This window comes from Leptosomus discolor, chromosome 5 (assembly GCF_034619465.1).
Source record: "Leptosomus discolor isolate bLepDis1 chromosome 5, bLepDis1.hap2, whole genome shotgun sequence".
In the NCBI taxonomy this organism is placed as follows: Eukaryota; Metazoa; Chordata; class Aves; order Leptosomiformes; family Leptosomidae; genus Leptosomus; species Leptosomus discolor.
This window is the reverse complement of record NC_141395.1, coordinates 57,990,725-58,016,501: the sequence shown is the minus strand read 5'-3', so window position 1 is coordinate 58,016,501 and position 25,777 is coordinate 57,990,725. Positions and strand designations below refer to the sequence as shown.

Below are 25,777 nucleotides of genomic sequence, written 5' to 3'. Positions count from 1 at the left end.
AGCAACTGGCTTCGTCCGTGTGCGAAGCTGTCTTGGGTGACACCTAGTACAACCCAGGTAGGATTTATCAGAAGTACGTGTGTGGCATTCACAATTAATGACAACTGTGGACATATAGGATTTGTCACTAGAACCACAGTTAAAACTGCTGGAATGTCTCAAAGGGGAGGAGGAGGCGGCTTATTTCTGAGGTGGCATTTAAACCCATTTTTGAGTGATAAAGCTCTAAATAACTCAGATTTTGCCTGTCCAAGTTTGCTTTCACTTCATCCTTTTGCTAAAAGACAAAAAAAAAAAAAAACCACAAAAAAAAAAAAAAAGAGAAAAGAGCCTTTTTCACCCAATGTGAAAAAAAGAACAAAACCAGAAATTAAGAGCAGTGATATGTGAGAGTGAGCCTTGACAAGCACATGGCTTTACAGATGCATGAGCTCTCCCATCCGTCACAATCATTCTATCATTTTATTCTTTTTAAAAGAAAACACTTTCTGGGCTAAGAAATAGGATGCCGAGAGAAGGACCGAGCTGAAACAGCCTTTCTCATCCTGGAATATTTATTTGATCTTCTTGAGATGGAATGAAATATTGAATTGCGCCATCCTTTCTAGAAATTACAGCAAATCCTTACATATTTGGATGAAATTTGAGCCGCTTTCTTCCTTCGGACTGCTTTTTCATTCTCTGCTTTATTCTTGCTGTGTCCTGGATGTCTTTTTGATTTCTGTTTCTTAAGAATCGGGCTTAGCTGTGCAAGGCTGTCAGATTAGCAGCACTGCTGTAAGCCCATGATGAAAAGACAGCTAAAATTCGTCAAGCAAGCTGATGCTGGTACATGTTATGCACATCTTGGAGTGCCTAAAAAAATTTTTTTTAAAAAGATCATCCTATGTAGGCATTTCTCCTACTATAGAAGAAACTGTATTTCTTTGAGAAGAGACCCAATGCAATAAATCAAAGCTGTGTTCTGTCTATTCTGTTCTTTTGTCACCCCACCCACTTTGCAAACTACCTTGAACCCATCATTTTGTCCCGGGCCAAGCAGGCTTTGATTTTCAAAGCTGTCACAAAATGGTTTCAGCTCATCTCCTCTGTCCTTTCCCAGAGTTCTTACTATTCCACACAATTTACTTGCTCTTGCAGGGATTTGATAAGACCAGTGTTTACAAAGAATTTCAGCACAGCTGAGTTGAATTTGCAAGAGGCAGACTGTGAGTGCTATTTAGATCGTTGACCTCTGGGAAGAGCCTTTAGAAGTATGGCACTTTGGGTGGGGGTTTTCTGCATTTTGTATTTTTGGAAAATCACATAGAATCATAGAATGGTTTGGGTTGGAAGGGACCTTAAAGATCATCTAGTTCCAACCCCCCTACCATGGGCAGGGACATGTTCAACAATGCTGTTGCTTTTCTGCTTTTCTCAGCCTTAGCACTTCAGAAACCTGCCTTTGGTAGTTCACTCCCCCGAAATCTGTTACTGCTACCTATCTCACATGGACATGTGAACGGATCAGGTTTGACATATCTGGCTCTTCCAGATTTAGAGCACTGAAAGAAAACTGTCATGCTGCATTTGAGTACCCTCTGTTTGTGTGTGCCACAATCCCCCAAGGCTTCCACCTCCATCGAGCAGTCTGTCACCCTGCCAATTATTTTCCCAGATTTGTTTCAACATCCCCAGCTGCCTTTCTGCCAGGTAAATTCTTCCATTACTTATATGCGGCTAAACAAACTGATTGCCATGAACGTCTTTAACAAACACACAACAATCTGGCCACAGTCCCACCTCACCTCATTCCGCAGAGTAATCAGACCCTCTTCTGCAACCTCATTTTCTGGATTTGCAATGCTAAAGAATGTGCATGTCAGAGCCACAAGACCCTCAGCTTGGTAGGTCCATTAGTCACTGTGCCTGTCTTAACACAGCAGGCAACTACCACATGAGTCACGGTTCAGGCTGGGAAAAGACCCTTCACCAGGTGAGTCTCTAGTACAGCATTTACTCAGCTGCTCTGAGGGAGCCATAGGAAGAGCTACAGGAGCAGTGTGTCAGCCTTCGAGCTCTTCACAGTGCTACAGATAATGCTAGAATTGCCTTCTGTGCTTCATTTTAGCTTCCAAAAGCTCTTGCCAAGCAAGGAATGAGAGCTAAGGGTTCGTGCTGGCATCCATTTTGAGAAAGTTATCTGGGGAACAGCATCGAGCCAGAGAGCTTGTGAGAGCTTTCACTGAGCGAGAGCTTTCTGAGTTCCCAAAAATGCTAGTCTATCAGAGCCACAGGAGCTGACCCAGATGCTCTGAGGTAGTTAACCAACAGGTAGTAACTGCAGTAAGATACAGCCCAAGAACAGATGTGTGCTGCTAACTACACCTGATTGCACAGGATGAACAGAAATACTGTCCACCTGATGTGCCGATAACACAGGTTTAATTATCCACAGTTTGACTATCCGGTGTTGACACGATTTTTATGACTAAGTCACCCTTGAGACGCTCAGAATCTGGAAATCCTAACCACTGATAAAAATTTCCTTGGAACTACATAAAGTCACAGTATTTTTCTAACAAACTTTGGCTGAGAGTTTTGAGCATTTTTCACTTATCGGGCTTGCAGTGCATTTTACAAAGAGAGTAAAGTCTTAAGGCATAAATCATTGACTTAAAGGAAAACAACTGTTTAACAATATTACAAGATATACAGAACAGGATGCACTTGAATTCCAGTTTCTGTTCATTGGCTCACCAGATACAAGGATCATAAATCAGAAATAGAGAATGGAAATCAAAGAAAAGTAACAGGAAGTGTCAAAATGAAAACCTGGCAGAAATTACCAATAGGAGGAAAAGAAAAAAGACTCCAGATGTTTTTTAAAAAAATAAAAACCTGGGAAAGTTTCAGTGAACAAAAGATCTACAAGCAGCAAAGAAAAAATGATAGCCTGGGTGTGGGGCTTCTCCTCTTTCTCTCTCACACACAAGCCAGCTCTAGCAAGGCAAGAAAATATGTCTCTACTAAGAAGATGAGGGAGGTGAGGGGGAAAAAAGCCATATCAACATCACCTCCCCTTCTTTCTTCCCATGAAACACAGCTCTGGAAACTCTGATCCTAGAAATATTTCAATCGGGCTCACAATTCAAAGGGTTCATTAAATCCAGGATTATTACCACGAGAGAACTTGATCAGAGCAGCCAGGCTGTAATGTTTAAGCGGCTCCTTACTCACACATACCTACAGGCTGCAGGGCTCAGCCACAGGGCCAGGAGCGTGTGAATCCCAGCCCTGCGCAGCACCCAGCTTTCTCCTCGGGGGCCATCTGCCGGCTTTCGCGCAGAGGCTTCTCAGGACCTTTCTGGGACACCGATTGCTTCATCACGTGCCCTGAAGGTAAGCGATGCTGGAGCCATTTGGCATGACTTCTCATGGACCTGTAGCCCAAGCTGTGCTGGACGCTCTTCTTTCCATCCCACATGCCGCCACAACTCCAGCCGGCGCACAATTCTTAAATGGGTCTTCTGAAGACTTTAAAAAAACCCAAAAAAATCCAGCCCCACTTCCAATACTTCCCTTGCGATCAGAGGTGCTCTCCCCCCTTCCCCACGTGTGTGCTGTATTTAATCCAACAATGGCCCTAAATTTTAATAATTGTGGGGGTACAATACTCTAAATCCTTCCTCCAACAAACGACTCCAGCCAATATTAATCCATTTGCCTAAAACTGTTCCAAACAAAACTGTGAATGAGGGAATTAATTTGCAGACTGATACTTAGAAAGACAGTCATTAGTTGAGCCATATTTAATTTCTTAAAGAATCAAGCTTAGTCAGTAGACTCCTGAATCAAGAATAGATCACATTTTTATTTGTACATGACCATTTCAGGGTAATTTTACCAACTGACATATATTTGTATCATGCTCCTACTAAACTACAGTATATTATTGTAAACTTGTTTTCAAGCTGCTTAACACGAGAATGGCTAGAAGCTTAAGGCTATCATTAAAAAAACCAACAACATAACCCACACCACTTCAGTCAAATCAAACACCTTTCTCCCCTCACCCCTCCAGCATACTTTACAAGTTTTATGACTGTTTGTACTCATAACCATAATGTAACACGAAGAAACTTTCACTCCCAGCACATTCCATACAAAAATAATCTCATTTTAAGGAACCAAAATATCCCCTATTATTAACAGAAAATGTATGCTGACCCACCAACCGTAATTTGCATCTGAAAGGCTTATTACCATTCAAAAATAGAGTTTTCTCTCTCAGACCAGAGAGAGACTGATACGCTTTCCAATTTAAGAGCTCCAGTTGCTATAACTCAAGATTATATAGCCGGTTATATTTTATTTGCATTTCATTTAAACATAGAGCTTCTCCACCACAGTAAGTACCCTTCTGCTTTCTGTACCACGTTTCTCTACTTTGCTCTGTTCCAATGCAGCCACATGTATTCAGACACAAGGAACTGGGAAAAGCCACTTGCTATATACACCAGCCCAGATCACATGCAAAGTGCAGCAGAAAGGTACAATCCATCTGACCACAAGATTTCTAAAAGGAAAATAATGATTTTCTGTGTATTGTTATAGCATCCACTGCTCTGAGATGAAAAATGAATACACTTCTTCAGAGATAAAGAAGATCATGACAATGGAGGTACTACTGTTAGAAATTCTTAGCAATGCAGACATCAAAAGTAATACTAGGTCTGTTTATGCATTAGTTATTTTCATGAATAATGCTACAAAGCTTTTTTAATTATTTCATAATCCTTAGGACGTTGTCGGGGCTCAGAATCACCTCAAATTTGAGACATACCAGAAAGGCCACAGAGGACAAAACAGATATTCTTTGGTATTTTTGGCATTCTACTGCATTGCAATGATACTTAAACCTCAATATTAAGTCTTGCAAATCTGTACTGCAAAGATGCTGGAGTTCTTAACAAAACAAGCCCTTTTTTATCTGCTGGCTGGTTGTGTAACATATAAAGTAACCCTGTCAAGCTCACAAAACCCAGTGCTTCTCCACAGCCCGCAGCCAATGAAAAATCCCCTCGAGTGACATATCCCAAGAGAGTTCTGGAGCAGTGGGAAGTAACATCTGGGAGAGCGTCTGACCAAAGACCAAGAATGAGGTCTTCATGCTCCTCAGTTGTTTCTTTATCTGGAACACTCGGAAGGTCACCTTCTAGAGCCTTTGTGTTACTCTTTTTCTTCTTCTTCTTCTCCTCTTTTAATTTCTGTACCTTGTGCTTGAATATGTCATGATGTTTGGGTTCTTGGGGACCACAGAAGAGTCTGTCTTTGCTTAGATGCAGCAAGTCGTCTTCTGTTGGGATGCAAATCATGGCATGTAATTCGGGGTTCCCCTTTCTCAAGAGAGACAGGTTGACCCACACGAGAGCCCTCGGATAGCTCATCAAGATTGGCAAAAAGACCTCTTCAGTCATTTCCTTCTGTCCCAGTCGAGAAACAAGGCGGACTCGCCGATCTTTCCCAGCAGTGGGATAGCACCAGGCTGATAACTGCATTAGTAGTTTCTCACTCCTATTCAAAATTTTTAAAAATAAACATCAGAGATAGTTATTAACAAGTAGCACAACAGAAATCCAGTGCCCTGCAAAAGCATGATTAAAAAAAGTGCTGGGGCTCTCTGTAACGTTCCAAGCCAGTATTTGTACCGCTCTTAGCACAAAAAGAACATGGGTGAGTGGAATTCATGTGCAAGGCTATTTCTTCAGAAGCAGACATTACTTGTTAAAACCCCCAAAACCTGCTAAATCACAAATGCTCTAAAACCTTCAGTGACGTTAATGCAGTTCAGAACTGCCTATGTTTTCTTCCCCCAATAACTACACAAAAATGAAGGACCTGCTTCCAAACACTGTTGCTGCCCTCATGTGTTGCATTGGAATTCAGAAGATTCTCTATTTCCCTTACAGACCTTATCAAGCAGTGCAAGAACCTCTGTATTAGAACAGAGAATACAAGCTGATTTACACAGCAACAGTTTTAAAATCACAAACATGAGTCTCTAAAAGGTCCATCCACCTGGAAGCAGACAGAATATGCCAAGAATGCTAAATTTAAGATAATTTAAGAAGTTTACTTCATCTAGTCACCAAGTTTGCTGGGCAAAAGCAGAAGGACTTCCACTTAACAGCAAATTCTAATTCACAACAAAACTATTTAATCTCCTCACTGTATTTGGATCAAATAAGTCTCTCATCTTAATATTCAAGGCTGAGCTCTTCCTTTCCCCAATTCAACCATTCCCAATAATGAAATAACACCTCACATGCATGTATCATTTTGACATACCTGAGAACAATAAAGTCACTTGTCATAATTTCATCTCTCTCACCAAAGTCTTGGGTGCCTGTGACATCCTCTGTCTTTAGGGCACCTTCAGTGCTTGTTATTTCCATGGTGTCCTCTACCTCATCAGTCTCAGGGGAAGCTTCTTTGACCACTTCTGCTTTGGCGTCACAAAAGCTATACCCTTCAGTTGTGCAGCGCGCTGGGTGTGGGGGAGAAGGACGTACAAATTCTCCTGAAGTTTTCATTCTTCCTTCCCAGTTCTTTGTCAGCTGCCCCCAAGGACAGACGAAAGGGGACAGAGTGCCCAGCTTAACATAATTTGCCCTTTTTGCAGGTGGACGTCTAAACGATAAATCAAGTAGGTAAGAATATTTCCTGGGCCCTTATTCAGTCCCTAGCACTTCAAAAGGCTGTCTGCTTCGTCCTGCTGGTCTAATAATGTTTTATGTTTTCAAAACCAAGTATTTAGAACAGAAAGTTAACTGTGGATTCCCTTTGTTATCTCATTGAACAAGAATTTGAAAGTTACACTTCTAGACAACACTGCCGTATTTCTGACCACCATATCCTTTCAGCCATGCCGGATATTTCTATCTACTGTTACTGACACCACCATGTTTTCCTCTGAACTTTTCTTACTTCCCCCTCCTAGCTGGAAGGGGAGCCAACACGAGTTGGTGCAGAGGACACTTCCAGCTACTCCATACTCATGGTTAAGAGTTCTGCCTCTGTTGTAGCGAAAATTAAGGCAAACCTCAGAATACCTGGTATTTAAAAAGTGGACACTGAAATATACCTCTTCATTCACTTTATTCTTTAACACTTAGTACATACTTTGATATTCTGCCTTTCCCTTTTCCTACCTCCTCCCTCATCTGCTGCTAAGGGAGCTTGAAATAGCTTTGTTTATTTTATTGTTATGCAGCCTTGTCACAGCCTTATAACTGAGCATATCTCTGGGAATAGAAGGTTTTAGTTAATCTATATGCTCTGTTTAGCAGAGCTTTTCTGTTAAATATATCTAGGATTTATTTTGTTTTAAATAATACTAGGATTTAAAACACTAGTGAAAGATCTCAATGAAGTCCAAGTCCAAATGAACACAACAACATAAATTCAGGGAATATTTTAAGCAGTATTCATTTTTTTCTCTCTTGCAATCAATTTTTAAGTTAATATTACCGTTTGAATTTTTCAAGAAGACTGGTTTCCAGTTCTTTGGCAAACTGCATTCCCGCCTGGCAGTCTGGGAAATCATTTGGAGTGTAAGGCGTTCTTTGATATTCAGAATGCTTTAAAGCCTCTTGCAAGCCACCAACTCGTACACCTCGATATATCTGTTATAAAAGCCAAAACCCAAAAAAGCAATGTTTGCACTGATCCCGGGTTCCTAACTGAAACAAAATACTAATACTTCAGAAGCTACTGCCTTAGAAAATGGAAAATGTCACTTTAGCTTTCAAACAAATAAACTTAAGTATGGTTTTCACAGTTCTAGATGCTCATTTCAACAAAAACATTGGTCGTGCTCTTTAAATTTAATTCTGAAAAACTATCCACAAAACTGAAGAGAATTTCACAGGTTCTGATCTTGTACATTGCCAGGAATGTCTTTTTACTTCAACAAAGTCACTGCCCAAGTTATTTTAACTGTACAATAGGTATCACTGCAATTAATCGCCTTGCACATTCAAAAGCATAAATTTCACTGCAGAAAGACGTTAAAACTGCCATCTAAACATTCAAAGCAGGATGCTCCAAACACCACCAGAGGAGTATTCAAGCTTAACTCAAACTTTGTGTTTCAAGCTTTCTCCCAAATCAGAGGCAACCAATTTGTGGTCAGAGTTGTGGAGATAGCCAAGCTGGAAATGGATTAGCAGCAGGCACCAAATGATTTCTCTTTAGAAGTATATGCCTGTAGAAACACAAAACCAAAGAGCTATAGCATCAGCTTTCTCATCTTATTCCCCGCTCTGATTTCCTGCTTTAGACTGCCATGTGGGCACAGTTACACCCAACAGAAGATATGGAAAGCTACTCTAAGATTTTAAGACCAAGCCTCTGTCATCAACCAGTTCATACACCCTCTTTTAAAGTGGGATTTTGATCCTGTAATTGTGACTTGGTTACACAATGTGAAGTATGCTCTCTAAAAATCTATTATTTTGAACCAAATTTATGTAATTTGTCTCATTTACTTGCAGCTTGCAATGAAAGTCACTTACAAAAGGAATCCAGAAAGCCATGCCCCAGCCCTTTGGGAGATAGATATCCCAGCCACTCCCCCATCCTGGTCGATCTTCTCCAGCCATTTTCCCTGGCTGCTGCACCAACAGTATGGGAATCTTAGATTCACAAGGACCCAAATCAAGGTGTGATCCAGGTACCAGTAATTGAGCTCTCATATGGTTTAAATCCTGAGAAGGAGAAAACATTTCCCATAAGTTAGTAACCATATTTCCCTCCTCCAGATAGCCTTCCAAGACATAGAGAGGAGATGAGCTTATAAATACAAAAAATATACTAGTAATATGCTCCATACTTGAACGGACCTTCATTGAGGCATGAAAAATGTTTTTAGAAAAAAGTATTAAGCCCCTTTTTTCTCCCCTTCTTACTTCCATAGACCTTGATGAACAGCAGGTACTGAAACTCAGAGCAAAAATGTACAGCACAGAAGGAAGAAAAACAAGTATTGCAACTTGGTATTTACAGACTTGTGCACAAGACTAGACTGAACAGGTGCTTTCAGACAATCTGTCAATATGTAGAGCAAATCTGAACTACATCCAGGGAGAGAGAAAGAACAGCTGGTCACGAAACAGTTTTGCATAAAGCATGCTGGCACCAAGACGTCGTCAATCACCAGTTATTACATTTCACTGTACCACATTAAGAATACATTTATAAGAAAACAGACCATTAGACTGCCTCTTTACATGTCCCTTCTGCATCAGCTGTTTATTTCATGACAGCATGAACACTGTCATATGCAAAAAGTTTGTGCTGATAACTGTTACGCGCTTTTTTGTAATATTTTGTAAGTACTCTGCTTTTTTTACACTATGTCAGCCAGTTTGAAAGAGCACAAAACTAATTTTCATAAAGAGAAGATTTAGAGAGATGTTTCTGCCACACAAATATTTTCTCTTTTTGATTACAATGCTGCTGAAAGTTTAGCACCTCTTGCAACTAAATCACTTTTTTACCCATGCATTTCATGGGTTGCTCCTCCATTGCCAACAGAAATGTCAAGATAGGAGATTTCAAACCTGTAAAAGCACATTTAAAGCTCTCTACGGATTACAAGTTATTGCCCAGAATGCCCACAACACAGTGTGCTGCAGTTCAGAACCAGAGGGATTTCTGTCCCTCTAACTTCCATGACACTTTTGTCAGGAGAATCATCCTGTCTATGACTGAGAAATGAATGGCCAGAGCCTCTCTGCCACTTCATCCCTTTTATGTGCTGCACATGAGTCAAAATGATGTAGGAAAACCCAATTCCAAACCCTTCTGATAAATAAACCTACAACTATGTAGTCCTGCAGACAATCCAATAAATCTTTCTTTTAACTGAATCATGAACAACAGTTGTGCAAGAACATTACACAAAGGCCACAGAATAAACACTTCAACTCAGCAGCTGGATACCATAACATTAGGAAACTACTGCTCTTGGATTTATACAAGTTTCAAGAGTCTTGCTCTATGGACCACTGGCCATTTTCTCCATGGCAATCCACCTTCTTAGTTACCTGCTCTGAGATTTTATTTTCAGTGACGTTCTTACAGATGTCCTGGTCCCAGATAAAGCTGTGAGCACAGTCTATAGGTACACCCTCCAGGTACAGCTGCCTAACTTTATCATTATCTACAAAAGAAGAGAACCTTCAAACAAAATCCAAGCAATTTTTGTGACACAAGTATCAAATCACCAAAACCACTCCACTATCATAAGTATAATAAGCAGACAACTAAGAAAACAAACTATTAAGAGCTTAACGAGCATCACTGCTTCTAGAATATCTTACGATTACATGTTTTTCCAAACATAAAATATGAAATTAACTGTTAGTTTTAGAAGCATTAACCTGGCATTCTCTTACAGGCATTTCTTATCACAAATTACATCACCTTTGGCATTTTAAGTTACATCTTTAGCATGCTACCTTTAATATTCTGGAATTTGACCTTTCAGACAGAGTGTGAAGCTCAACAAGTTTGGTGAAAATCAGAAAGAGTCACATTACAAAGCCTGAAATAAGTCTGCCTAAGCAAACTTGTAAGAGAAGCAAGGATGACCTTTAAGAAATGCACATACAGGAAATATTTTTATCGACATGACTAGCCACTTCTAGCTTTAAAACTGACTGTTGAAGTATTAAATAACCTATCCCGTCTTCAGCTTTGCAATCTAACCAAAGCAGAGAAAACATATACCTACCTTTAGTGATCTAGGGATCAAAAGTCTTCAGTGTATAGTATGTAATATACGACAACCCATATTTTAAGTAAAACAATTCTCACAATACACAATACAACAAACCTATTGATAGTTCTGCAATTAAAACTTACAGGGATGGCTACTCATGTTGTTATCTACAAGGTCTTACATATTAAAGGAACATAATGGGCCGGGTTTTGGTTTGGGTTTTAAATCACTTAGTCTTTCAAAAGACGATTCAGCTATTTTTTCCAGGTAATGTTGACAAAGACTTTGAATACAGAAGATGTGGATTATTCAGTGGTACTAACAATACAACAAGTACTGCCAAACATAATTGTAATAATTATTTATTTAAAATCTATAATCTTTAAGACGTGCCCATTCCTAAGAGCTGCAAAATCCTTCAAAAAAAAATATTAAATACGGCAGCACTCCTGACAGTTTGATGGTGTTGCTAAGCTGATATTTGCTATGCATTCTTGCTGATGAGTTACATTTATGTGAGAGGAAGAAACAGTAAAGAAATTTTCAGATTAGGGTGGTATTCCTTCAAATTAAGAACCATACAACTAAAAAAGGAAATCCTTGCCAATTCCCTCCCAATTAAGTCAGAAGAATTCCTTGTCAGACCGAAAATTAAGGACAGAAACCTGAGCACGAATCTAAAAGATCTGAACACTCCTAGCAGGAAAGCACATTATGTCTAGAGATACAGCAAATATCAGTACCTCAAAGGAAGGAGAAAAAGACAGCAACGAAACTGTGTGTAGTGGTGATGGGGAATTCCTTCCTGACTCTTACAGATAAAGCAAGGGGGAAGGGCACACAATTACAAGCGAACATAAGGTAAGTGACTTTTCCATCTTCTGTACAGAAAGCATTTCTGAACACCAAAATGTCTTTATGTTAAATTATTTAAACATGTTCTAGTTCCTTCAACCGTAAATTATTCACTGTAACCTTCTCTGATTTTTTCTTACCACTTCCTATTACCACAGTTCAGGCAGTCTACCCTTGTCATATTCTTGGAGTGCTTCACAATTCCTATATTCTATAATGCCATGAATTTTTTTTTACACTTTAGAAAGCCCGTTTAAGTCAGTCTCTTTCCAACACCACAGTCCATCTGATATCCTCCTTACTACCCTAAAATATCCTTCTCTAAATTGGTACATTCTTTCTCCTGGATCCCTGTTGAACTTGGAGAATTTAATCTCTCTACTAAGCGTTATACAATTCAAATTATAATCCCAAATCCTCACACCAGTCCTCTTCTTTCTTACCTCTCTCCTGTTTTCTTCGGTCCACATTTTAAGATTGCTGGGGAAATAACCCTACTGATGAGTAAGCTGCTGATGATAGTGGAAGTAAGATGTTAGAGCTAGTACAGGAAAAAGGGAGTTGTATTACTAAGCACACAAAGCTCAACGACAATCAGCATGGTATCTATGTTATCCACTTATGCTGGTGTCAATGGTTGATGCTTAGACAATACAGGCAGACAGAGAAAGGTTTTGTTCCATTTCAAGCTGTTATTCTGATTTGCATAGCTTAGAAGACAGGCCCAAGAGTAAGAGTTGTTGAATTTGAAATTTTTCCTTCCCCTGTGAGGAAATAGCAGAAAAAGCAAAAATGCAAGCACTGCTAGGGAGCAGTTTCAGAGCCGTATGTATGTAGGGATGCATGGTACCAGAAGAACTGATGGCAGATACCTAAACCTCTACAAGAGCTGTGTTTACAGGCAAGGACTCAGGCTCTGCGTCTGCAGAAGGAACTTTAGCTCACCTATCTTTCATGATGCATCCTCCTCCTATGCATCCCATTCACTGACTGTTTAAAAGCTCCACCATGCTTCATGTTGACCTGATGCTAAAGCAGTGGAATTTGTGTTCTCCCACAGAAGACAGTAAAAGCGTATCAAAATGTCAGAAGTGCACTTTAAAATGGAGACAAGAACAGCACTAATTTGCAGTCATGCAAGCACTGGAGTCTTGAATTCCAGAAGGCATAAACCTGCTGAGAAGGCAGTGAAAAGTGACTTCTTCACAAACTTTCTATCCCCTAGCCTGAAGAAGTGAGGACAGTTCTTTGGTTAAGTCCCATCAGCGTGTGTCTACAACACACAGCTTGCGCATATACATTCAGGAGTGAGAGTAACTGGGAAAGACTGAAATTACCTTTGATTTGTAGGCATGTCACTCACAGGGGAAAAACTGCACAGGCATATCTTAGAACAACATTTGGAAAAAAAAAGGGATATGGACAGATGTGTATCTTTTCACAGATTGCATGTATGACAATCCACAAGCAAAGATGATGGCTGTAACTTACCTAAACTATTCACTTATTTGACAAACAATGCATCTTTAAATTACTAAAGATTTCCTAAGAAAATCAGTTAGCTTTTATATATCATTACAGAACAAGAGAGGCTAAAGCACATATAGAATCTGCTAACATACACAGTGCCATTTCAATCTTACTAATATTAATCCTAATAGTATTTGAACGTCCAGGAAGCAAAAAGGGGAAAGAAGTGTGGAACAGAGCAAGGGTTCCTTCTTATTGCTCAATCAACATGACATGTCATTAAGGCAAATGAATGACTACTAACATTTCTTAAATAAAGATCAGCTCACTGTATTACCATATCTGAGTAAGGTTATATCAACACCAAGGCTCAGAAATTTATGTAGTTCTAAGGCTCATAAAAAGATTTCTTCTTACAGAAGGGGCAAATTAATACCACCCAAATGGAATTACAGATCTTAGAGAAGTCTAACTTTTTTGGGGGTAGGTGTTACCGTGGAAATGTCGGTAATACATTTCCACATGTGCAGTGATGTATAATGTGTGCCACGATTAAATTCCTTCCTTTCTTGGATAAATAAATTGCCCTTCAAAAGGCTGAAGAGGAGGATAGTCTCCATTCCTGGGTCACTCTTGGCAAAAGAACAAGTAGAATCAGGGGACAGAACTGGTTGAAAAAATGCTGGCAAAAATGCTAAATCAAACTAGAATAATCTTTTGGAATACGTTGCTTTTGATGAAATTCTTGATAGATAGTTCAGCAATCTGACTCCAAGTGTGGCCAATAACATGGTCCTGGGGAAGAGCACAACACTAGAATCAGTATGTAGTGTCACATCTCCTCACTCTGCCAGTTTCTAGCCACTTGTGGCTTACAGACTTCTTCAGCTAGAGGTGACACTTTTGCACTGAGTGGCCTTCAACAGGTTCTCCTTCATATATTTAACTGACCTTTTTAACTCCTGCAAACCTGCCAAGCAATCAAGGAGGCTTATAGGAAAAAGGAATAAATCTAACTGGTGTATAGAGCAGTGAAATATGCAACAAGACCCCACACTTCCAGGAGATTACAAACTAAGCGGCAGAATTCAGGAAGACCTTATAATGCATCCTGGAACAGTGAATAGTGGCAAGAAAGCATAGTACTTGCATAGAGAGACATAGAGAGATTAGACATAAAACGCATTCTGCACAATAACTGATTATGTCTAGGCTTCCTTTTATTAATACATATGTAATTTTACTTTTTCTTTCAAAACCACTATGAAATAAATGCACTTGAATGCTTTCCCCTGACTAGGAAATTATCAAAGTATCTGATCTTAATAAACTAACACAGACTAATTTTCCAGAAGTATTTTTAAAAAAATGCAACTTCTCTGCTTTTAACTACTTCAACAAGAAGGCCCATTAAGGCAGAGATACAGCACAGGTAGTAGTTGTCACACAGTCAACTACAAAATTAGGATAGGAACTACAGTCTTTGGAGAGTAACAATAGCCTCTCTTTCCAGCTAACACCTAGGAATACTCAGGAGAGTGGCAGTTAGACTTCAGTCTTGAGTTTGTGAGGTAGGAAAGATCAACTACCATGCCATAGGATTCCCCACTGCACATGTACTAGGTATGCAGGAGATTGTGAATGATTCTGTAGCTCTTCCCACACAGCATTAGGAAGTCACTCGGGTGGAAAATATGGAAAACAGCAGACACGTTCCCTGCTGAACCGTCAGGCCCTCCTATCCTCTCCTTAACTGCTTTTCTCTCCTTTTCTACTCCCTTACCACGAGGTCCTTTTGATTTTCTACTAGAAGACAGTTATATTGTCTGTCTTTCATCCTTCTGCCTACTCAACTTATTTCAGTACTGTGTAACATCAAGTCCCTCAGCAGAACCTGTATTAGAAGGTATCATGCAGTTTACCTCGCCTTGCTAGCTGAACAAGGACCTTCTCCCTCTCCCAAATAAAACTCAAGGAGGACAGATGCAGTTTTAAGTTCACAATGAAACAAAAAAACAGAATGGAACCAGAAAGCAACACCAGCTTTCCTGAACGTTTCTGGTTTAGAAGATGTTTTGCAAGTGAAGGATAACCCCAAGCAGAAAGATCTTGAAGATGGCCATTTCTAGCCAGCCAAAGGAAAAAAGGCATAGGTATTTTCTTCCTCTTGACTCCCTACCTTACATCGTTACCTCTTTACCATGGCCCTCCTTCCAACTCTGGCAGTGGGAAAGAAACTACTATGAGACATTTCCAGTGCCTAGATGCCTTCTGCTGATGTTGCCTTCTTGAACACATCTTCACAGACATGACAAGCAGAATGAAGAGAGCTGAACTGCTTCTTGTAGGTGCTAACTCCTCTACCAGCTCAAACCAGTATCTGTAAACAAGTGCTACATAGCTCACCCTACTTCTCAGCAGGAAGGAACCAAAGTAGAGGTCATGTATGCTGCAGCATTTCCAAAAGGAACATTAATGATGAGAAAGTTAGCTGAGCAGAACTAATTATCAGGAGAAAGGCTGTTCTAGATACAGAGGGTAGAACAGGAGGATGTAAGAAAATCCATATAACAAGAGTTGCACAGAGCTAAAAGACAGTAAGCGAAATAGCTCTTCAACCGGATTTAAGTGAAAGGTAAGGCTAGATTATTCTAGCATCTTGCAAACACACCACCAAGGAAATGAAGTGTTTTCAAGTCTCTGGAATCTTCAACTTGTCCTATTTGCTACTGCTTGCTAGCTGGCTATTATGTTTCTCATATTAGGTAAGGCAGTCAGCCCTAACTGGTTTCCAGCCTACATAGCACTGTATGCAAACGCCATTGTATACTGTATACGCTCTTCCACATTTTTCAAGGACATTCACATCCAACTTAATTTGAACTGTGCACCGAAATGTTGTGTAAATCAGCACTGAAATCAAAGTTTCAGAAGTTGCATCTTTCATTTTTTAACATAACGAGCATCTTGGCCATGTGAAATGCTAATCTTGCAATGCTATTTTTTTTTTTTCAGTGGAATTGTAACTTTCATCATTGTAGGACTATAAACCAGAAACAGCAGCTATCTTCTTGGAGAGATAAACAGCATCAGGAAGATTAGACACCAAACAGAATCTTTCTAAGTAGCTTTTAGCACCTGGTTGGCCTTGCCAGGATTCGAACCTGGATCATCTGTATGGTCAGACAGAGGCTTCCACTGAGCACAAGACCAGCTTTGGTGCACGTCCCTCCCTCACAACTGCTGTTCTAAAAACTATGCAACTTTCGAGCTGTTTCTGTTTTACCAGGGGCTGTGGAAAGGGGAAGAAAACATTCTGAAACCAAATGCTAGAGGAAAACAGCAAGAGACAATCAGTAGAAGATGACAGTAAATGGAAACAAAAGTGCAGAGAGAAACTGAATCTCTTGCCTTTGGCAGTTGCACGAGAAGCATAATATAAGCAAAGCATTTTACCTTGGTATTTTTCAAAGTCTGGCATGGCTTGTGTCTTCTTTTTTGGCAAATTGACTCGAGGATCTCCAACAGTGAGGCCCAGTATTGTACCTGGTGGCATTTCTGATGGTGAGCTTATCCCTTTAAAAATACACGGATGAACATTCCCATCAAACCACCAATTAAGTCGTAACCTTTTTCTGTACTAATGTTTTGTGCATTTTTGCCTGCAGGATGTGACACCACTGTAAGCCAGAGAAGCAATCCAGAGTACTCAATGTGACGGGTTTTGAAAACTCACCAATGCTTGCTAACTGTCCAATAACAAAAGAAAACAATAGCAGTGTAAGACTTAGTTTGCAACTACATTTATGCTTAGCATAGAAGTGAGGTCACTCTCACAACTTACAGACTCAATTCATCCTTTGCATTTGGCACATCTCTTAAAGAACAACCTACCTTTGTTTTATACTTGTCTTCCAGAGAGAGAAAATTAAAAAATTCTTCATAAAAGTTTACCTCATCTCTGCTTAACTGCCTCACATTGGATAGCTTGAGTATAGGGTGAGATCTACCAAAGCCAGATCCTTAACTGCTTCAGTGCTAGAAAGTGAGGAAATGTTAACTTTATGACACTTTGCAAGTCAGCCAAATATAAAACTGTTCATTAGAAACAAAATATATAAAGCAAGGTATAATGCTTTCACTTTGGGTAGGAGCCTACCATTTTATCTGTAGAGGTACTGTACTGCCTTAATTTGGTGTGTATGGGGGGAGAGAGAGAGAGTATACGTCAGACTGTATATCCCATCAGGAATCTCAAATCTAAGTTTGTATCTAAATCTAAGATACAAAACAAGACTGAATTTTTCTATTAATAGTGTGGACTACACAGACGATTAAAATTCCCTTAAAAATACTTAACGTAACATTTCTCAAATCTTTGATATGCCACGCCACAATAATTACCTAAGCACACGCTCAATGGCATCACTCTCTCGATCAAGCAAAAAATAAGCATTTCCAAGTTGTAGTCAACTTATTAGCACGCCAGTTTTGACCACTACAGTTAAGCATTTCCCCTTCCTCCCATAGCACCCACACGACCAAATACCTTCTAATAGCTCAAAGATAGCACTTTGACGTTGATGAAGAGAGACTTTTTCAGAGTCCTTGCAGTTTTCTACCCACCAGTTATTCAGTTCTGTCTCTGAATCTGCCACCTCCTGGAAAACAACATATCTAATTAAACTCAAGTGGTTATTCAGTATTTTCTGTCCATATGAATTCACTCTGTTTGTTTGACTTAACCACTATGGTTGCTTCCTTCCTCTTGAAGTTTCAAACCAAAATCATTTTTTCCTGATGCAGTCTATTCCTATACCCCACTTTATAGTAATCCCCAATAAGCTGTTCGGTTTAACCTGTGTTCCAAAAATAAACAAAGCAATCCACAATGCTTCCTAGTTCTGTTGTTAATTATTTCTTACAGAAAGCCAGAGATTTCACGGCCTCGTCAAGTTTGCTGCCAGAGACAAAAACCATAGTGACGCTATGTGCCAACAGGAGGTGCACAAAATGCTAAATCCTGAAGAAATTGCATATTTGATTGAAAACACAAGAGTTTTCTATACCTCACACGTCTCGCGCTCTAGCTCTAGGTGCTGCCGCTCATGGCTCGAGAAACATCATCTATGGTTTGTCAAAGAGAATATGAATTATTCTGGACCTCTCAGCAGAATACATCACTACAGCAGAAACTACACAGCCTGCTCAACAGCACCATTACTTCTATTTTCTTCCTACCCTCAGTTAAAATACAGATAGGAGTTCTCCCTGAGATCAGAGTTAGTCAAGAGGCTTAATATAGAGAAGCTAACAGAGTAGAAATACATAGGTTAGCCTTTATATTAAGTAAGGCTAAACAGTTTCTGATTCTTTCTAGTAAAAACAAGCTTGCACATTGTAGAAATCTTACGAAAATTACAGTAATATACAAACTGCCAATTTTCTTACTGTTTGGAGAGAAGCAGCTTTCAAGGTCTCTGTAAGGACAGAGTGTGATAATGGGCCAATCAGTCGATATCTGAGAATCTCCATGGTCCTATCACTGAAACAGAGGAAAATTTCAAGTGAACGTACAATTATAAAACATACACTTTTTCCTCCAGCACTGTTAAGCTAGAATTCAGCTATATTAAGTGGTTAGAGGTCACAGTTTCTGACTCTACCGTGAACAAACCTGATCACAATGCCAGTAGTCTGTGAGATCCAAGAGTAGGACTGGAATGGATCCCTAGTGCCATCACCAATTATTTTTTTCACTGGCACAGCTTTTTCTCCTTCTTTATCGTCCTTCTTTCTTTTCTTGCCAAGGCTCAGAACAACATCCACTTGTTTTTCCTCTTGAACTGATGTTGTAACAGGCTCAGGAATATAGATTTCTTCAGGCTCTGAACACTGAAAAATTGCTTTTAACTCTCTCAGTATGTCCTTAAGAAAAATGAAAAGTTTGGATTAGGATAAGCAGTGCATTGCAAAGCTTAAGTTACTTTATTTTCCTATATGGACTTAAGGGAATAAAACTCATCCTGCTGATGTCCAGGGCTTGCTAGCAAGAGCTGGAAGTAATAGTGAATGTTGCTAAGAATTTATTCTCACTCAAATTAATGCAAGAAAAATTGCCGGCACACAAAGTTTTCCTTTCTTTTTATTTTTAATTTTCTTAAGTTTATAGCTAAGTGTCAGATTATGACTGTCTGTGATGAGACTAAACTTTGCCTGTTGGGGGTGCCAGTGGGAAGGATGTAAATCAAGCAACATCATATTGCGAATGTATCCTGAAGCAAGTGACACTAGAAAACTTTCAACAAGCTCAAACACTAAAAAACACCTCACAGGCACGGACCTTCTGCACAAGCTTTATGAAAACAAGCTGCAGAATGTAAATGTTGATAGAGCAGAAACAGTCTTCTGACTTTTAATTCCTAAAGCCAAGTATTATATCCAGCTCTTCTAAACTTTTCAGAAGCTATCTTCAGCATTAAAAATGTACAATGCATAAAGAAATCAGAGTTCAACTATACAGAAAAAAATACCTGTTTGAGAGCTGGATGCGTCCAGATCCACAACTGTCTGTTTTCAGACCCATCCCTGGGTTTCCAAATAAATGTAACAGGACCAAGCATAGCCTCAGGATAGCGATCTGCTTGGTAAAGATTCAGGGAACCTTCAAATCTTCCAGACAGACAACAAGCCTCTTCAAATGTTAATCCTAAAGAATATTATTGAAAAACAAAATAATCTCTTGTTTAAAAAAAAATATTGAAATTCAGTCTGGCTGCTGGGCTACTAATGCTCAACCAAAATGAGCTTATTAATAAGTAACTGAAAAGAAGAAAGTCTAGTCCTAGTATGATATATTTTAATTGTGTTTTTCAACAAAAATAACAACTTGGTATCAGCTCTGTTACTACTATTGAGATTGGTAGGATATTAAAAAAGGAAAAGGATGGGTCATCCTTTAGTCTGTTGGGAATCTTAACTTTATTTTGAACTACATAAATTTTACCTGTGTCAATGCTACATATTCGAGTAAGTTGCTTCAGAAGCTCGCTCTCTTTACCAGTCAACTCCAGGCAACAATAATATGATAAGTCCTGAAACAATACGATAGCGGTAAAGTGAGAATAACTCTTGAAAATGAGCCTGGCAAGGAAGGGCCAAACAATTTACACTGAAGTAGTAATTTTTCATTCACTAAAATGTGTGTCAAAGACAAAAGAGTTTTCTTTTTTAACTTAAAATTGTTAGTTATAGGGGAGCTGTCAGGTATTTCTCATTTGAGGGCCAACCTGCCTCTCAGATCAAGAGACCAGAAAGGACATGGGACAAAGCACCCTGCTCAGGAAGATGATGCAGTGATTCACTGAATCTCTTAGCTCTTGAGAAGACTGAAGATGCAGTATTTCAGTTATAGTTACTGTAAGACTTTTCTAAAGGTTCATCTTTTTCTCTGATACTCACCACCTTTCATTACAATTATGAAATCACTCATTTCATACTCAGCAGTTATTAACAGCTGACACAACAGTACTTCAAAGAGACAGAAACATTCATTATAACTGAACAGTTGATTATTTCATCTTGGCAAAATAACAAAGAAAACAGATGTAGACGTGGTACCTGAAGAAGACAGTGTTTTGTCATGGCTCGGTAACAAGCCCTGTAGCTCTTCTCCGTCGGTCTATTTCCTAAACAGTATCCCCACTTCTTTACCATATGAAATCTCTTTGCATGCCAAATATGCGTTTCCAGCCAAATATTCTTTCTTTGTCTGCGATTAAACTCTGCTACCAAATTTATATGGCGCCTTCTAGCTTTGCGGCACTTAGTCTTTGACTGTTCTTTTTTCTGATGGACAGCTTTCTCTGCCTGTTTTTAAAAGAGAGGATGTTGAAGTAAATCTCAAAAGGACAAACTTCCGTAGAAAAAAAAGGCTGACATATATAAGGATACAGGAAGCACTAGCATGATGCTATACTACATTCTGATGCTAGTTCTCCATAATTCTTGAGGCTAACTAACACTTTGAAACTTCATACACAAGCTCCATCCACACAAGTGCACAAGGTTTGGCTGGAACCTGTAGACAAACCAAAATCCCCACACATTCAGAAGCTTACCAGTGAACAGTAAGATCTGCTACTTCCTGTGTGAAGTTTTTGCCCAACATCAGATTATCCACATGACATTAGGAACACCTGGAGATTTGAGCTTGTACAGAAGCAGTACGGACTCCCAGACTGCCAGGTAGGACCCTAAGGATTCTACAATGTGTAGAAGTGAACAAGAAATGACTGTGGTGATGCCTTGACCAAATTCTTGATAAATACCCAGTCAAGGTCTGTATTATTACAGGTGAATGCATGGTTGGAGAGGAAGGCTTGACTCTCTCAGTCAATGTTTGATTTTTCTTTTGGTAGAAAGAAATAGGGACTCTAAGACACACAAAAAAATTCTTAGGATGTCCTTTGTATGCTTACCAAGGAACAGTTAGTACACCTGAACACTGTGCATTAGCTATGCCTACTGCATAGTTTATCAAGCACTATAAAACGCAGTTATACCTCTTTCCTGGCAATCTCTTGGAGCCGCCTAGGTAGGCGTTTAATATTGTGACTCATAGCTCGTCTTCGCATGTGCCTAGGTAGAGTCTGGAAAACTAGAGAGTTTGAAGACTTCTGCGCAACTGCTTTCAACATGGCCTTGATCTCAGCAGCACGAGCTTGAGCAAAGGTAGACGCTGGAATAAAGAGAACTGCATCAGAGCACGACAAACAGGAAAAATCAAAGAAGGGAACGCTGTACGTAAATTACTGAATTCCAGCAGAGTATTCCTAGTACATCAGTCCAGTGACTTCTTGAGATAAAAGTAAATACTGTATACTATTACTGAAGAATTTTCAATTCTTTAGATACTTTGAAGCTTGCAGATATGCTTAAGCAAATACTTATACACAAATGAATCTGAAAGCCACGGTATAACCAAGTCCTATTTGCATTAAGTACTCCTTCATTAAATTTGAGTAGCAATCTTTTCAGATGGTATTCAGAGAGATGAAAAAACTTCAGCATGGCAAAAAAAGAGGAAGCAGTAATTATACTACAGACTGATTTAAAGCGATCAAATAAAAACCCAGAGGTTGGTCTTGTTTTACGCTTACGGAAGTATATCTACTATCAGAGCACTGTCACAATTTGAAAAGCTAATCTGCTCTTCTAAATAAATGTTGTTGGACGAAAAGTTGTCTTTAACTCACATCATGGGCAAAACCAGTTCCACTGGCTACATTAAAAGCAGATGACTGTCAGTACTCATTTTGCTGGCAAACAGAAACCAAAATGCATATCCCTCATTACAAGCAAGTCCAACTTTTCAACTCAGAAGTCTGAAAGGACTCATTGAACAACAGCTGGCCATTCACTCCAGTACACAACTACTTCTGTATTTTGGAGAAAATTAGGAAAAACAACATAGCACCAGTTCTAATTTTTGCTCTTGCAAGAAAATAAAGACAGACAGCAAACTTAATCACCAGCAAGTTGCCCTGGACATATAAATCATGATCTTTTTCTTATATACAAACCTGTTATGTATTTTGGCATTTCCTCAGAAACACTCTGGCATCCTCCTTGCCATCCTCCTCTTCCTCTGCCTCTCGCTCCTCTATTTTGTCCTCTTGGAAAACACTGGTCTTTCCTGTAAGAAGGCCCAGATGACTGATTCGAAAATTTCTGCTGCCGATACTGCTGCTCAGAATGAACATCTCCTGGAGAGTTCAGAGATGAAAAGACATAACAGAAATGCAAAGCAGTCTGAGTAACTGGTAACTGTACAGAGTCTTTCCTCATAAGATTGCATTGCACATTCCTCCCATTATATTTAATATATGTACCTGAAAAAGCCATCAGAAATCAGAAGAATTAAGTTCTTTTTTATAAGAAGAAATAAAAATTTTGCACTGTCCTGCAGCAAGCCTGCAGCAGATTAAGTAAATTTAACACATTCTGAAAATGGTACCCAATCCAGACTTTGCCTCCAATACTCTATCAGACCCAACAGGAAAGACCTGACTAAAATCGGTCTACGCAACATCAGTAATGACTTTTGCTATTGTGCAGTCTGGGTGTTAGTACCAAACCAGCAAAGCAAACATTTTTCCCTTGTGCTCCACGATTTTTTTTCCCCATATTCTTGTCTCACTTACATGTATTTCTGTTACAGCCATAAATAAGTCAAGCATGAGACATGTATGTTGGTGCAGTACGTTATTTTTCTGGTATAGGCATTTAAATCAATATTGAAATGAAATAATTAAAGTCTACAGTAAGTTTCCTAAGGTACCGAAATACCTTTCAAGAGTGATAAGCACCTAACAGTACTTCAAGTTTAAGACGACCTTGAAGTCCATATTTAAAGATTAGTTTATACTCAACCTATTCAGTTAAGTCTTGGTTAGGATTTCCAGTACAACTTGAGATGTGGTTCTCAGGCAGCTCATGCTGGACAACTGGACTAAAATGGGCCCAGGCTGCCATTCTCACCAGTCCACCCACTGCATCAAGATGAGTGCTTGAGGGAACATGGGGCCATACAGTTCAGGGAGCTTCTCTAGTCAGAAGAAATGGGGTAAGAGAATAAAAAAATCAGTTTTCAGGTTGATCAGCTTCTTAAATAAGCCTATACCACTGTCCCAAAAATGCTACCATTGGCATGAGGAACATCCAGAAGCAGATTCACCTCCAGCAGCATCAATTTATGTGAACTTAAAATGGCAGAGAAGCTTCTTTTCCCATTTCAAATAAGCATGAAGCTGAAGTTTTATCTTCAGCAGCAATGTTGTTGCAGCCCCGATGCAACCACACATCATGCAAAACTGCAGTAGTTCAGATTAAAACATAATTCGGGGTGGAAACAGAAGTTGGTTTTTATGTGGAATAACTCCCTGAGCTGGGTTCTCCACATAGCTGAGAGCAGCACTGTCCAGACAGTGTAGTGAAGGTGAGAAGGAAATAGCTGGGAGAGAGGGATGGATGCTGCCTCAGCCCAAGTCAATTGTGGGAGGGTAACTGGACAGCAATTAACTCATATCACAAACACACCCTTTAACTAGCAAGTTTGCCTAAGAATGGAGGAACTAAATATTTAAATCAGAAGATAGAAAAACGTTTCAAAAGACAGTAACTGATTTAATACCTAAAAAAAAATTAAATTATTTCAGGTACTATGTAGATCCATAGTTTTATAACTCCTATTTATATTTTTTTTCTTTCTTGTTTCTACAAAGTAGCCAAATAAAACCGAGATTCTAACCGCACAGAAGACTGTTATATGGATTAAAATGTATGCTATTCAACAGGCCAGAAAAACATAACCACGTATTCTCAGAAGTTCCCTGCTACAAATAAAGTTAGAAAAACGTGTTTAATCTGGCAGTACTCTTGTAATGATATTCCAAAATCTTCAGGCAGGGCTGACCATAATTTGCTGTCTGCTTAGGAACTCTTCAATCACCTAAACACATGGTGACATCTAAGCATTTTTTTTGTTCAACCCCAAAGACGCAATTTGTCAACTTCTGAAGGCCTCACAGTAACAGCCCCTGCTCTTATGTGTGCCTTTTTTTTTACAGAAATAATATAGGTAACAAAACAGAAACATGAAATGGAGGCAGGGGTGGCGTGTGGAAATCGAAGTCCAACTGAAGCGTACAGGATGCGGGTCAAAACACACAGACGAGAAATGACATACAGGTTGACAGGATCCTTCAGTCTTCAGCTGCAAAGGTACAAAAAGCCCCAGCAATGACCTAGCAACGCTGCCATTTTAGGGAAATGCCTTGCTGCGTTCTGCCAACGCTCTTCCATAGATACAGGAGCAACAAGCGCCAAAAGGCAAACTGGTTGGGCATGCTGATCCGATGGAAAAACAGTGCATTTATCACAGGGCCAGCAGGCTAAACCAGCTGCTCCTGCGGGCCCTAGTTCTGACCGAAAGAGGAGGGAGGTCAATGGGTGGGATGTAACATCCAAATTCGTTTTAAGACTAGAAACCGCAGTGAGCGGACAGGGATTTGTCGTGTACTCGAAGGGATGATAGAGAGAAGCGCACATTAACGAGACTTATGGCAGGACCAGGGCTGAAGGAGTCAACGGCAAGGGACGATCCCTGGGGTGCTCCCACACCGGGCACGCCTGGCCGGCCGCCGGGGCTGAGGAGACGCGGCGACCCAGCCCTGAGCGGGGGACACCCCCCTCCGCTGCCACCCACCCATGCCCTGGGTAGGGGGTCCCCCTGCCGTACCTGGGGGCGGGCAGGCTCTGCTCCCGCCGCCGGGGAAGGACCCCGCCTCTGCGGGAAGGGTGACGCTGGCCGGCTGGTTCCTCATCTTCTTGGCCCGCTTCTTCTCCCTCGCCCCAGACATCTCCGGCAGGGCCCGCGGGGTGTGGGGAGAGGAGGGTAGCGTGGCGGGGACGGGTTGGCGGGCGGAGCGGCCACCGGCACCAGCCCGCTACTCAGCCCCGCCGCGGCCTCCAACCCGCCACACGCGGCCGCCCGAACCCCCGTACCGCGCATGCGCAGGGCGCAACCACCCACCCCCCCCCCCCCCCGCTCCCGAAGGACTACATTTCCCAGACCCCCCTGTAGGCCGGTGGCAAGCGGCGCGTGCGCCTTGGCGCTCGGGG

At 40.3% G+C, this 25,777-nt stretch overlaps 1 protein-coding gene across 1 annotated transcript; it reads right to left on the bottom strand.

Annotated features, from left to right (window-relative positions):
* Nucleotides 1-4,895: 4,895 nt before the first annotated feature.
* POP1 (POP1 ribonuclease P/MRP subunit) lies at nucleotides 4,896-25,515 on the bottom strand. The gene is made up of 15 exons (XM_009947860.2): nucleotides 25,395-25,515; nucleotides 22,678-22,860; nucleotides 21,658-21,833; nucleotides 20,714-20,962; nucleotides 20,100-20,187; nucleotides 19,627-19,802; nucleotides 18,771-19,021; nucleotides 18,545-18,638; nucleotides 17,643-17,754; nucleotides 16,550-16,669; nucleotides 10,092-10,207; nucleotides 8,559-8,750; nucleotides 7,513-7,667; nucleotides 6,331-6,672; nucleotides 4,896-5,556 (listed from the first exon to the last, which is right to left on the bottom strand). The coding sequence occupies exons 1-15, from the start codon at nucleotides 25,513-25,515 to the stop codon at nucleotides 4,896-4,898; spliced, it is 3,036 nt and encodes a 1,011-aa protein (XP_009946162.1).
* Between the last annotated feature and the right edge of the window lie 262 nt (nucleotides 25,516-25,777).